This window comes from Strix aluco, chromosome 2, assembly GCF_031877795.1.
Source record: "Strix aluco isolate bStrAlu1 chromosome 2, bStrAlu1.hap1, whole genome shotgun sequence".
Taxonomy (NCBI): Eukaryota; Metazoa; Chordata; class Aves; order Strigiformes; family Strigidae; genus Strix; species Strix aluco.
In genome coordinates this window covers 116449888-116464904 of record NC_133932.1, presented here as the reverse complement: position 1 = coordinate 116464904, position 15017 = coordinate 116449888, and the positions used below count along the sequence as shown (strand labels likewise).

The 15017-nt window shown below is 40.8% G+C and overlaps 1 protein-coding gene across 2 annotated transcripts in view; it reads right to left on the bottom strand.

Annotated features, from left to right (window-relative positions):
- Positions 1-11167, bottom strand: part of MTMR6 (myotubularin related protein 6) — a 35104-nt gene extending 23937 nt beyond the window's left edge. Inside the window, exons 1-6 of one of the 2 annotated variants that reach the window (XM_074815992.1) lie at positions 11041-11167; positions 6396-6512; positions 4296-4458; positions 3116-3273; positions 2243-2371; positions 1076-1210 (exon numbers count right to left, since the gene is read on the bottom strand). In XM_074815992.1, the coding sequence (XP_074672093.1) occupies positions 1076-1210; positions 2243-2371; positions 3116-3273; positions 4296-4458; positions 6396-6512; positions 11041-11064 (726 nt within the window). In that variant the 5' untranslated portion in view covers positions 11065-11167. Of the gene's footprint in view, positions 1-1075; positions 1211-2242; positions 2372-3115; positions 3274-4295; positions 4459-5202; positions 5274-6395; positions 6513-11040 lie in introns of those variants that run through there. The other variant, XM_074815993.1, reaches the window with a different exon arrangement.
- Between the last annotated feature and the right edge of the window lie 3850 nt (positions 11168-15017).

Sequence of the window (15017 nt, the reverse complement as noted above, 5' to 3'; positions counted from 1 at the left end):
TCTTAGGTACTAAGTTTTCGACATAACAAAAGATAAGAAATAAGTGATTAACTTCGAGTAAGCAATTTAGAAAGGCTAGGCAACTAAGTGTTAGACACAGACTAAGTATATGTTAAATAGAACATCCTGAGTTTCTCAGAAGTCTAAAGGTGAATTATGATGGAGATTGTTTAAGAAGGTAAGTAACCATGATGACTGAAGACTGCACCAGTGAGCAGCGGCTTCAAAAGAAGAATTAGAACAGAACGATGAGAATCAGCTGAAGCTGTGGAATATAATGGACTTTTGAAATTGATGAAGAATTAAGAGCTGAGAGTTCGTGGAAAAACACCAAAGACTTTTGCATTACCTAATGTTATGTAGAATCACATATATAGAAGGTGCTTTTTGTCAGCCACTGCAACTCACTTTGGTGATGGCCCAACTCGTGAGTTTTATTAATAAAGCAATCCTAGACACACCCACAGTCTGGCAAAATTCTTTAACATTTCCAGCTCCTGTGTTCAAAGATTTGAGTGAAATGAACACCAATTTAAATGCAGATGGTCTAAAAAGTGAAAGTTGCCCCACACATTCCAACACAGGTCAAAAATGCAGCATAATTCAATTTAATTACATAGTGATGAAGTATGACCTCAGAATGCTACAACATCATTTCCCCTACTCCTTCCTGGCTAAGACAAACAGCAATAGCAGTTTCCACAGAACATAGAATTCCCTCCCATTCTAAAAGAAACCCAAACAGCTCACCTTTTCATGAATTCTAAAAAGTCACAGTGACTCAGGTCCCACTCAACTATTCACTTAACTATGTTTTAAGTATATTTTTAAATGCACCTTGCCCAGAGTTCACTAGCATATTCAGTGAATACTAGCCGAGTCCTGAGAGGGGTTCAACTTCTTTAGGAAAGGAAGTTATTAGATGCCTGAATAGAGTGGCCTAACCTTACCTTTAAAAAAATACTTTTGCCCATGATGGAATCATATTTAACTCCAAATTTTTCAGAACCACAGAGTATCCCTGCACTCTAGTGTTCAGGAAGACAGACTAGTCTATAGAACCTGAAGTACATACCTTCGGCCTGGTGTCCATGACATACATGTAGCGATTTGAAGGATTTGCTTTACTGATGGCTTGCAACATGTGTTCATCTTCCAGGCACCTGGCACTGAAACCTGAGAGAGGTTGACTGCATCTGCAAATTGCAGCCTACCATAGAAAACAAAGAACAACTTAGCATCAGTTTAATACCTGTAGTTGAAATGCTTTGCATAATTCTAAAAAGACGCTAAGACAAACTGCTTCATTCGGCAGATAACAGCACTAAACTGAAAAAAGATTAGGTGTTCCAACTTTTTAAGCACATCACTTGCAGACCTTTAAAACACAGTAACTGCAATTTAAGTTTAAATGTTTATCCAAACATTTTTTCAGACTCATCTACATGGGCAAGGTACCAGTTTACATAATGGACTTTCCCCAAGTACAAAAATTCCAAAAAAAAATATAGGCTGGAAGAAAATACACTTTAGGAAAGCAAGTTACTCTTTTGGTATGAAATTAATTATGGTTGGTTTTACTACTGCAAGTACAACATGTTATCATCTAATTTAATTTTCACTGTGTAATTTTCAATGATATATTGTATTTCGGAAGGTACCAGGTGCATCTTCCAAACAGTAATTATGTTCAAATGCATCTAGTAGCTTAACACTCATCCTTCATAAATTCTTCAACTCCGCAAGGTGACAAACCTTCTCTCCCTTCAAAGATATCCTGTAGCCAAGACATACAGACACTGCTACACACCACTCTACCAAACCCTCATCCTCTAGTTCTTTTTTACCTTGCAAATTTCTCCTTCAAGAACCAGTTCTATTCTTCTGGTGTTTTGTTGTTTTGGGTTTTTTTGTTTTAAACCCCCATTTTGACCTAACAGATTTTATTCTTGATATATCAAGGAAGACAGTTCACTTGAGAGAAAGCTCTCTTCAATTAACCTCAAGGCCAGTTTCTGAAAACTAAGAGATTGAAATGATTATCAACACATTACTTATGGACTTCTTTTAGAGTGCCTTAGCATCTGTTAAGACACCACTAGTGTCAGCTGTATTTAAGGTTATAACGAGTTATACCATTCTCAAAAGTCACTGTACTTACCTCCTTACCTACCCTGAACTACTGCCAAGTGTTGAGAAATACTTTTCAGTACATTTGCATTAAGAGGAAGACACACTATACCTCTTTATTTTTGTGATAATATGACAACACTGGGAATCTTCCTTTGCTTCTGAACTTGGAGCTACCAACAATTATGGGCTTGCTTGCAGTTCTGGGAACATAAAGTTCTTTAGGATAGGTTTCACAAATCTGAAATACACAGATACACAAAAGGAATTTTATGTACAAGGCACAAAGCCTATACTAGTTTCATTGCATCCAATTTGAGATATGTTTGGTGAAATAAGAGACAAAGGATAAACACTAACATGCCTCTATATGTACACAGAAATAGCTCAGAAGAGGAGACAAGCCATGGACAGGTAAGTACAAATCACTATCCAAGTTATACAACTAAGCACTGCTGGAAAGCACTGTTATACTAGCATTCACCTCAAGAATGCTACTCTTCAGTAGAAATGCTAAGAATGTGTTTCACATAAAATACTGAAATTATTTTCCTCATTATTTGTGTCTGCAGACTACAAAGTAAAATGAAATCTAATCTGGGAATCGGCTACACCACCACAGCTGTTTTCTCCCTTAGCCAACATTGCAAATGCTGAAATAGAATCCTTCTCAGTTAGGGAAGATAACAAAGCCCCCAGAATTGCTGGGGCTGGGCTTCAGACAGGTACATATACTCTAGAAACAATCCCAAAGAACACATACATCCATGCACACATTCTCTCAATGAGGCCTTGAAAAAAACTTCAGTTACAGAGTTGTAAGATTGCACACTGATTAAGGAGTTAACTCTCTCCACCTGTAAGTTTTTCCTTATGCCACAAGCCAAGTGATTTCATAGTATTAGACTGTTTTCCATAGGACTAGAGTCAGAGGATAAGTCAGAAAAAGATGCAGAGCAAAACATGTTTCCATTACACCACTTACCTTATAATCACGATTTGCATCAGACAACTGCCAGTTACTATTTGGCACTCCCATTCTCTTATATTCTTCTGCTAGATCAATAAGCTGCCAACCTTTGACTTGCTCAGATTCATTTTGTTTTGGATTATAGGAGAAGGCATATAGTTCTTCATATTTTGCTAAAAGGTAAAGAATAAGACTATATAATGAGTTGTCCCCAGAAATGTCCCCAAAAATGGTAGTACAGTTGACAAGTGTCAAAACTGCCCAAATGGTAAAGAAAGTTTCAGGCTTCAAGACTCACAGAAGCAAGACTAAATAAGTATTTCAAGAGTGTCAAGTATCTATTCAGTAACTATCATACAGTTAACTGACACAATTATAGCTACTTAGTTAAAAGGTAAGCTATGAGAGCTCTCAAGTGTGCTTGACCTATTTCAGCAGGGACATTTCTAAAGCCATGAGGGTAAAGCAGAGCTCACATAATGAAGACTGACGAAATTAAACAAGGCAAAAGGCAGAATTATTAGAAGACTTCACAAGAGATAAAAGAACAAACAATTTTTGGAGGCAAGAACAGAAAAATTACATCTATTGACCTTCAAAAGCAGTAAGTTTTAACATTTCCTTTAAAGCAAAAAAGCTTTCAAAACATCTTGTTTTTCTTAATACACTACTCACTTATCACAGGTGATGACATTTTACATTGTTCTAAACACAAAGCAGAAAATGCAAAAGACCATATTAGGTGACAAAAATCTCTTGTAAAGCTGAATTGGTAGTGTTATTTTAACACCAAAACTTCAGATTGTTTGAAACTGCATGAAATCAGTAACAACTTAGTATTTGCTTAGTAACATTTTATCTACAGAACACACCAATTGAGAGACTATACGATTTTATATTCACAATTTTAAGGATAACACTAGAAATGCAGAAAACACAGGAATCTCATTCTGTTAGTGAACATCAGTGACCTACAAAAGCCAGGTAACATCTTCTGAATTTGTACAGAGATTAATACTTAGTCATTAAATTTTTTTTACATACCAAATCCATTTAAAAGACTTCTACATAAAGACTTCAAAAAAAAAAATTCTAAGTGTCATGGATTAGCACACAACACCCCCACACCCCCCCCCCCGCCCCGACTTGTTATCCAGGCATATACTGCCAACTCTTGTACACTTAGAAGTATTACCTGTTCTTGACAACTGAAGCAAAGAGTTATAGATGTCATGACAATCTCTCTCTCTGGGAACAACAAAATGAACTATCCTGAAGTTCTTGCACTGAATGACAAGGGGACAGCCAGAAGTAGTCAAGGGAAGTTTTTCCACCGCAGCAATGTGATGATGTAGTATCTGTAGCATACAAAAACTCACAGCGTAAGCACATTGATGAAAAATGAGAACAGAATAGTATTTACAGGAGCAGATAAAAGACAAATTAAGCAATGCTGGATATGGATTTTTGACTAATTTTGTCAATCAGTAATAAAAAGAAATAAATTTAGAAGAAAACCAAGAATGGCATTTTGGTCAGGATAGCCTAATTTGCAAAATTTAGTTATTCTCTTCCCTCATACTTTGAGGTGTTATTTAATGTTTGTAAGGAACAGTAAATATCCTTCTAAATGCAAAAGCAAGAAGTAAACTCCACTGTGGCTGTTTAGTCCTCTTCTATAACTTTGCTAACTGACAAGCTTACATCTAATTAGGCAGGGTCCAAACAAGGTATCTTCTTTTTTTAAGGTCCTATAGGAACATACTTCAGAATTTTCAAGGAAAATAAAGCAAGTCAGGGAAAGCAACTCAAAGCATAAGAGATACAGAAGATGCTGAAGATGTTAGAATACCAGTATTTAACATCCATAGAATGAATAGGAGAGAAGAAAAACACCTCCTGTATTACCCACCGCATTATGTAGACATGACAGTCTCTCAGCTAAATGCCTTTCAACCACTTTAACAGAAGACTGTCACAGTAATGGATATACAAAAGCCCTCCACAGATTTATCTGTGTGGGAAGTCTACACAAGAGTTGGGAAAATACATGGGAAAGTAATTGCCATTCAACCATAGGAAGAAAGCCACAGATACATTACCTCAACTGAACAAGATGTTCTTGAAGGAATTTCACTTAAATCACTGAAGTAATCATCTCCTCTTAAATATTGATCAGAATTAGACAGGCATCTGAAAGTTATGCTGCTCAATATGCATTTACAAAGAGACTATTATCTCAGGGACGTTACCATAATTATACTTGGTACTTGCATTATCATTACAGAAATGCAATAGTCAGGAGTATAGGTTCAATTTCCCCAAAATAAAACCCTTTAACATAGTGCACAGGGAGACAGAAGTAATGCTTCTGAATCATGTTCTCCCCAGTAATCCATTTTGTATGAAAGGCTAACAGTTTGGTTTGTACAAAATTGCACATCGTAGAACAAATCACAGAAGAATAACTTTTCTTGAAAGCATGTGAGGCATCTAGTCATATAACCAGGACACAGGATTAGGCGTAATCCAGAAAAACAGATCTACAGAAAAAAGTTAACCACACCCAGGGAAATGAGAACTCATCCTGAAGGATGATAGACTTAAGGTACTAACTCAGTCAGTTATCTGGGCTACAGTGGAAGCCAGAACTTGATGTCCACGCGTGGCACCTGGGCACTGAGCAGAATGATGGAAACTACTGCACTAGTGAACTTTGATTATACAACATTGGTACTGGTGACCAAGAAGCAGCAGCTCCTTCTGAATCCTTTTATTCCAGAGATAAAGACTTGGGAAGAAACAGCTGCTTACCACTCTAGAAAAAGGGCATGAGATCGTCAATATTTCACCAAAACCTAGATCTTTAGATTTTGCTGTCTCATTTAACCTAGGCAGGATCTAAATACAAGGTAAATTAATGCAGAAATTTTAAACCTGATGCTTGAACTATCTAGCAGTCTTCCACTCCTACCTCTGAATTGCAGTTCAAGCCAGTTATTTAAAGAAAACCACCACACATTCACTCAGGAATACAAGTGAAGGCTATAGAAGAAATTACAGCAGCTTGAAGAGAAGCAAACACTTCCAACATTACCCGATTTCAACTGTAGAGTCATGCAAGAGTACAACCTGCAAATCATTAACTTACTACGATACCATGAACAAGGAGAGCATGTGGAGTAGCTTATACCTTACATGAACATTTTAGTAAACAAGTTCAACCTTAGATGAGGAAGAACAAATGTATCTGGAGAACCAATGCTTTTGAGCCACAAGCATTTGTTATCCTTACCCACGTCTCTCTCTGGCTTGAATCTATGAATAATAGATGAGTTGCTGTAAGGTATAGAGTTCCCATCAGTGACTTATTGCTCGTGCTGAACCTATCTAGTAGTTTCACTTGCTCTACCTGTAAGAAAAAAAAGGAGAGGGTGAGCAAAACTTAAATTTTTCTTTGCATAGAAAGCAAAATCCTGTCAGTTTGTGCAACAATTTTGAAAGTGGTAGAAAGCATAACAGCACACACAAAGCTATTTGGGCCAAACTATTAAGAACACAATAATGGTCACATAAGCTTTGAGAAGACTTACTAGTTAAAATATCTTGTTCCAATACAAACGTGCATAATGAAGGCACTGTGCTAGGCTCATCAGAATACTTACTCCATATACATTACTACTATGGTGACTTACTAGTAAGAGATCAGGACTTCAAGTTTTATAAAAAATAATTAAGAACGATTACTTACTAAGCTTTTAGACTGCTTCCCCAAAGTAGAGCAAACACAGACCAACAATTTCCTGTTATTGAGATGCCAGCACTGAATTAACAGCTGATCTCAGCATCATGCTTCGTTGGCTGTCTACAGACTCAAAGCCATAAAGATTATGTCCTCGCAACTTCAGTTCTACATATCTATCATTTTTTGTATCATCTCCAACTTCAAAAATCTAGATCATAACCTTGCCTCATAGTCAAAATAAATTCTAATGAAATGCAAGCATTATACTAAATGTGATAAATGTCACCTAGAAAGGAGGAGGAGGACTGAGCTGGCATTTGAAGCAGGTATTTCAAGCCTAAGTCTTGCAAGGGCAAATTTCTCCTCCTAGTATTCCATCAACATTGTTATCTCAATCCTATGAAAAGAATTTCAAAAGAAAGCGATATCAAGATAGTCTGCTTTTTATCTGTTGATCATAACTTCAGGGGCTCCACAGTTTGCTTTATTTGAAGCAAACATTACATGATTCTGTGTGTATAACAGGAATGGCTTATCTCCATGCATTCCTGTATTTCTTGGCAGTACTGCCTTATTATGCCAAGTTAAAGCTCTTATGCTTGACGCTTGATGCTACCTACCATCATTAAATGCAGAACTCCAAAAACTGCCACACCAGCAAGACCAGCACCCAGATGAGGTGACTAGGAGACCCCACACCTACTATGCTAACATTAAGCATTTTTAATTCATATGTACAAGTTTATCTACTAAAAGCACATACAAAACACTAAAAAATTGTCTTTTCATTTCAAGTATTTCTTATAATCTAGCAAGGCCTAATTTTGGTTTTGAAAGTTAGAAAAGCAACTTTATGCATACAAAACAGAATAGAGGAAACACAAATATCTACTAAAAGCCAGTACTACTACGATATTCTAGATTTCATTTTACAAAGTAATAAAAATCAGAAGCTACATGCATCAGTACCTCAAACTACATTATGCTGTAACCAGCAAGGCATCACTGCTCAGATACAGAGTAGCATAAATCAATACAGCACAGTCAAAACAGAATTCATTTTGGCAGTTCCGTAGCAGTAACTGATCAGGTACCCAGCACTGCACCTCCCCAGCAAATCGAGAAGTGCACAGAAGCTTCTCCTGTTTTGTTCAACCCACAAAATCCTGGCCTGCGAAGTTCCATGCTCCTCCATGTTACAAGACAGCTATTCTCAAAGCTGTATTTCTATGTTAGATAAGGACAGGCATTAGCACTCCAGCTTCCTCTTACATAAGTAAAACATGCAAGAATTCTGAAAGCAGATATATATTATCTATGTATTTTCTAGACATACTTTTCTTAAAGACAACTGAAATGTAATTTAGATACAGCCTCCATAGATGACAAATTCATTTAAACTTGATGCAAGCCAGATCTAATGAGTACTCAGCTTTTTTTGTTTTTAATTTTTAACAGTAAAGTCTGGCAAATCCTTAGTTAGGAAAACAAGACAGTCATCAGTTTTAGTGAGAACATGTTCACAAGATTAAGAGATTGAAGACTGCTATGGAGTTTTAGCACATCTGTAAACAGAGATCATTTAAGTAGTCAGAAGTGATATTCTGACAGTAGCTAGCACTAACAAATTAGTGAGTTTTTAAACCAGTAAGAATCTAAACAGCTACCTCAATAATATAGAGTATTTACAGTGAAAGAGTCACCAGACAATTTTTTGGGACCAGGAGTTACAGATTAAAGGCAAAAAACCTGAAGTGTTTCAATACAGTAGACAACTTGGAACAGAAAGGAAGGGTGAAACTGTAACGCTGAAGTCTTGCATTTAAAAAAGCTGAAGGATTAGAACTAGAACAGTTAAACCAAGACAAAAACAATTACAGTATATCATTTCAAGATTCTTTTATTACAACTCTATATGACATTCACTGAAATGAAAAGTTTTCCCTTCGCAATTTAAGTCTCAGGCTCACAAACGTAAGCGTAGGATCTAGCACTCAAGCTAACGAATAAGAAAACCCATAAGTAGGAAACCCAGAAGTATTTTCCCTGCAACAGATTTGACTTTGAATATACAAACAGACTTCACTGAAGAAAATCATGTCTTTTCTACTACATTTTGCTTTAAAGTATTAAGGACACTTTTGTTCTAAAGCTTTATTGCAAAACCACAATACTACTCTTATTTGTAATTTCACCACCACCACTTATTACATTGTGAACTGGTTTTCATCATTTGTTTCTCTTTAAGTATATATTCTCAGACATAAGTGATTTTTAAGTTAAGGGATGATAGCTTCCCTCAACAGCAGTTAATTTGTGCAAGACTGCACTGTTATTGCAAACTTATTTCACCATTATTTTAATAAAACAAACTGAAAAAACTGAAATGCTGTCAGATTAGAAAAAGGAGGTAAGTCTCAGAACAGCTGGAATAAGATCCAACTTGAACCTACACATGCACTGAACTTGTAGGGCCCACAGTGCTTCCTGTAACTCATAATTATTACTATCTACCACATATGCATTTTAAACCAACATCTTACAAAAAGCTAAGCTAACATCGCAATTATAACCAAAACAATCATGTTATTTCTACCATGAATTTGCTATTTTTAGAATGGATTTTTTTTTGCTATGAATTATGAAATTAATTGCTTCAAGTAGTAAGTCTTGTATCTTATAATATGTTCAGAGCTGGTTTCTCTCTTCAGTTATATTGCTACATGAAGTAATTTTTCTCCAGCAGGAGCCCAAAAACACCATCATTTGCAGATGTAAAGTCAGTGACTTGTAGCCTTTCTAGTCTCAATTTCAGGTTGAAACTTAAAACAGCTACTCAGATCACCAAGAGACTTTTGTTTCAGTGTAGTTTTTATTCTGAAATTAGGTATTGACTGTAACAATACAACATTAAGCTCCCAAACAAGGAGTTTCAGGTTTAGAATAGGCTGATAAAAACCCCTTATCTCCAATCTGTCAGTTGGGTGCAAGGTTATTCCATCCAGTAAACTAAAGTGTCACTAACAATAGCTTTATCAGAGACCTTCCTCCTGTTTCATATACACACATACAAATACATATGAAAAATAAAACCAGCTATAGACATTTTTTGAGATTTATATAAGCTAATGCTCAAAAAAAAAAGAAAAACATGTTACCTTATATAATTATTGGTTATAAACCTACTATTTGGAGTTGAAATATGACCACTCCTTTTCTCCACACATCTCTAAGTCTAGTTCAAAGTCAGACCACCAGGGTAGGGAACTAATCACTTGAAAATTTCCAGGACCCAACAAAGAGCGGCTGGCTTTTCAGCAGCCTTTGCAGTCAGGGCCGATAAGCAAGATGACAAAAATGCTGTCAGAAATTTTATAATGTAAAAGCTGTGACTTAAAAATTATTTAACAAAAGAAGACAGACTTCTGTCTTTTTTACATCTTTGTAATAAAGGACAAACTAAAACCAGACAAATCAAAGAGTCTAAAGTGTCAGCTGCAGCTTAGCTAATTTTTTTGAACAGCCTCACACATTGCACATACACTGATAGCTTGCATTCCTAACAACACACGCCAGAATCTTTAAAAGGAAGGAAAAAAAAAAGTGCTGCTTTCACAGCCTGTTTGCTTCTACATCTAGAAAAAACTGCATGGAACCACATCCCAGGTACAAAAGCCAACTACACCCCTCTCCCAGCTGGCTGCTTCTATTCCCCACCCCACTGAACAACCCGTTAGACCAGGAGAATTTTTTGCCTCTTCCCCCCATTAACGAGACGGTTCATTCTAGCAGAGCCTCACCGGGGCCGCACACACCCAGCGCCCCGCGGGAGCTTTCACCCCTTCCAGCTCCTCGTCTCGGGGGGGGGGGCCAGCCAAGAAGGGCAGTGCCCACCGCTTTGCGGCGGCAGGACCCGGGGGAAGCCCCTGAGCCAAGCACCCCCGTTGGCACCCGAGACCAGAGACACCCCGAACAGCACGGGCCGCCCCGGAGCCCCCGCGGGAAGGCCTCAGCTACAAAATGGAAGGAGAACAACAACGCCCGCGCCCACAGCTGACAGCGGCGGGGCAGAGACTCGCCGGGCCGAAGAGGCCCGGCCCTCCCCACAGCTACCGACAACGGCACCGCGCCCCTGGCCAACCGGCTGCCCTCCCGCAGCACCACCCAGCCGGCAGAGAGAAGCCAGCGACGGTACCTTGGTGGTGCGGATGTGCTCCATAGCGCTGCCCGCCCAGCAGCAGCCACGACCCGCCGCAGCGATGCCGGGACGGGGCGGCCGTCACCTAGAAACGCTTCCGGGGCGGGGCGGGGCCAGCGCTGGGGCAGGGCCAAGCTGGGCTGCCTCCCTGCAGCGCCCCCGCGCGGCGGGCGGAGAACACTACTCCGCCGCCGCGCGGCGAGCAGCGCGCATGCGCGGTCGGGCGCGTGCACACGCAGTTGAGGCGGCGCCATGGCCGAGGCGGGAATGGCTGAGGGGCGGCGGGAAGCGTCGAGTCGCGGCGGTGGGCACCGGGTGCAGGCGGGGGAGGGACCGGGCCACGCTGTGTCCCGCTGTGCCCCAGGTATTCTCTGTGAGATTCGGGGGGAGGAAGGGGCTGTGGTTGCTGTGCTGGGAGCTCTCAGTGCTGGCCGTGAGACCTCGCCTGGCAGCAGGCCCTGGGGAGAGAGCAGTCCTAGGCGCCACGGTGGGGTGACAGTAGGTTTGTGGAAAACAAGAGCCATTCCCTGGTTACCCAGGCCTCTGTCCATGCCATGGAGAGTTTCAGTCTTTTAGAGTGAATGAGGAAGTTCCTGGAAGATGGTCCTTTTTTCTGTAATATCACAGAATCACAGAGTGGTTGGTTGAGGTTGTAAGAGACCTCTGGAGGTCATCTAGTCCAACCCCCCTGCTCAAGCACGGCCACCTAAAGTGGGTTGCGCAGGACCGTGTCCAGACAGCTTTTGCCTATCCAACAGGGAGACTCCACAGCCTCTAGCAGCAACCAGTGCCAGTGCCAGCACCACCACAGGGAAAAAGTGCTGACATTCAGAGGGAACCTCCCATGTTTCAGTTTGTGCCCATTGCCTCTGGTCCTGTCACTGGGCACCACTGACAAGAGCCTGACTCCATCCTCTTTGCATCCTCCTTTCAGGTATTTATATATATTGATAAGATCCCCCTGAGCCTTCTCTAGGCTGAACAGTCACAGCTCTCTCAGCGTTTCCTCACAGGAGAGGCACTCCAGTCAAGTATGCAAAGGTGTGGCCTCACTAGTGCAGAGTAGAGGGGAAGGATCACCTCCCTCAACCTGCTGGCAGTACTTTGCCTAATGCAGCCCAGGACACCATTCACCTTCTTTGCAGCAAGGGCCCAGTGCTGGCTCATGTTCAACTTGGTGTCCACCAAGACCCCCAGGTCGTTTTCTGCAAAGCTGTTTTCTTGCTGGGTGGCCCCCCAGCATATGTTGGTGCCTGGAGTTGATCCTCCCCAGGTGCAGGACTTTGCACTTCTCCTTATTGAACTTCATGAGGTTCCTGTCAGCCTGTTTCTCCTGCCTGTCAAGGTCCCTCTTGATGGCAGCACGACCCCCTGGCACATCGACCACTCCTCCCAGTTTGGTGTCATCAGCAAATGCGCTGAGGATACACTCTGCCCCATCATCCAGGTCGTTAGTGAAGATGTTAAAGAGGACTGGACCCAGCACTGACCCCCAGGGTGCACCGCTAGTCACTGGCCTCCAAATAGACTTTGTGCCACTGATCTCCTCCCTGTAGGCCCAGCTGTTCAGACAGGTTTCAATCCACCTCACTGCTCATCCAGTCCGTACACCAACAGCTTCTCTGTGGCAATCTTATAGGAGACAGCATCAAAGGCCTTACTGAAGTAAGAACTGGTAAAAGTGTGTTGGTAGGGGTTAGAGTTTTAGGCTGCACAGGAACAAAGTAACAAGCGGCACAGTGCAGTGACTCATCCATATTGTAGTTGTGTGGGTGCTGGTGCACAAAAATCTTGCATGTGCTGTACGCTAGCTAAGAGATGTGATAAAACTTAGCTCAAAGGTTGCAGAATGGGCTATGTAAGTCTTGCTGTTTTCATGATTATCATCTAAATTAGAAACAGTTCAGTAGGACAGTTTTTAAACAAAATTAACCTCTTTTACTAACATACAGACTTCATGATCTTAAAAAGTTTTTGAGTGGTGACATTCATAGACTGTCATGAGTCATTAAAATCATACTACGAAGGCATCACTCCTTCCTTGACAAGTCCCCTTTTCCTGTTATGCCATTATATCTTGTCACTTCATGGCCTGTCAGATCAGAAGAATTTGTTGACAAATGACACTATAGAAATCACTCTTATGTGCTATTTTACATTTCACAGTTTGGGGGCTTTCATTTTTTTAAGATGCTCAAAGATAGGCATGTGCATGCAATATGTAAGTAAACACAGACTTAAACATCACAAATTACATTTAACTGTATTCCTGAAGCTCTGCCTTGTTTAAAGGACAGCAATCCAGTCACCCATAAATAATCTCAAAGATCTTTTCAGTAAATAGTATCTGTCTGCCATCTGTAGTCTTCATCAGTCACAGCACTCAGCAGCAGAACACAGGGTTTTGCATTGTTTCGGATGCTTTGAGAAACTGTGGAGGTAATTGTATAAAACCTTTCATAGCACTATGATTCATCTAGACTATCAGGTAAATGTAAAGGAAAAGTCTAGTGATGCCTTTTCCTGAGCAAACACGGTGTGTAGGATACTCTGAGAAACTCCCCCGTGTTTCAGCAGTGGCTTCCTACAGTTCCCTGGTTTTATAGGAGAGACACATCACGATCCAGCGACCAGATGGGGCAGGGATGGAACCGTTTACACAGCTTCACGCAGCACTGTGTGGCATACACGTGTGAAGTGCAGCCTGGCAGGGAAAACATAAGTGGTAATTTGTGCAGAACACATGGGAAGTTATTAGTAATTGAGTTTGTGACATTCAGGTGCTGTAGTTTGTACAACGGTGTTAAAAATCAATGGGTCCTTTGATTTGCAGAAACAGACTCTACAACTCGAATAGAGTTATAAAGCAGGTATGTTTACTCCGACCGGGGTGCAAGGGGATTTCTCCACAAAGTTTGCACACCAACAGCACATTTTACAAAAAACTTATAGAGTGTGGATATACATATTCATTGGATTACCTAATACAAATATACATATGCATGAGTAAGGCTGGGTTAGTGTGAAAGGCTGGTGTCAGCAGTTTATGTTATCTTTGCATCTGCACATCGCCTCCTGGGGGGCGTCTTCAGGGGTCTTTGGGAGGAAGGCTCATAGTCTTTCTCACCTTGTTTTTTCACCAGAGCATGCGCAGATTCTCTTGGCCAATTTCTTGAACAACAAAAATGTTTTTCAGCCGGTTTACTCATCCTATCTCATTTAAGGGAACCAATGAAACTTCTACCATCCGTATATGGCTATTGTTACTCATTACCAAGACCCAATTAGCTAGAGCACACCTGTTCCTCAAGGACAAAAACATGATATTTTGCTGAACACTGCAGTTCTTGGTAGATTTTCACAGTAAACTGCTTTGTTTTGATGCACACAGTAGTCCTTGGTAAAATTCCACAGAACAGTCTGGGCAAGCAGGATTCTTACAATATTAAAAAATACTATAAGTAATACTATAACTTGCTATAAGTAAGTAAATAAGTTGCTAAGCAGCTTTCTATAAGTAAATAAGTAAGTAGTTCTTAAAACAAGTAATCATTTCTCTGTATCACCTTGGAGAGGCAGATGAGAACCACGTGCGGTTGTGCTGGCTGTGAGCCCAGGTTCAGCCTGAAATTAAGTGGGGTTTGGAGTTTTCATGGGACTTGAGTTGGAATTTGAGCTGATTTCCCGCTGCCTGGAGGTAACCTTTGAGGTATCACGGCCTGTCCTGTCCACCCGTCAACAGCGGTGGGGAGCCCCCCTGGCGGCGGTAGCGATGCAGGTTTCAGGACCAACCGAGAGGGCACCCCAAAGCCTTCAGAAGGGCTGCCGGGTCAGCACTCGACTAGGGGCAGGGCTTCGGGGGGAGGCTGGCTCCTGCCGGGTGTCTTGTCGAGAAGGGATCTCCTTTATCTTTGCCTCCTTTGTGAGGGCTGTGCCCAGGCCCACAGCCCGCTTCGGCCTCACCCGGCTGTCGG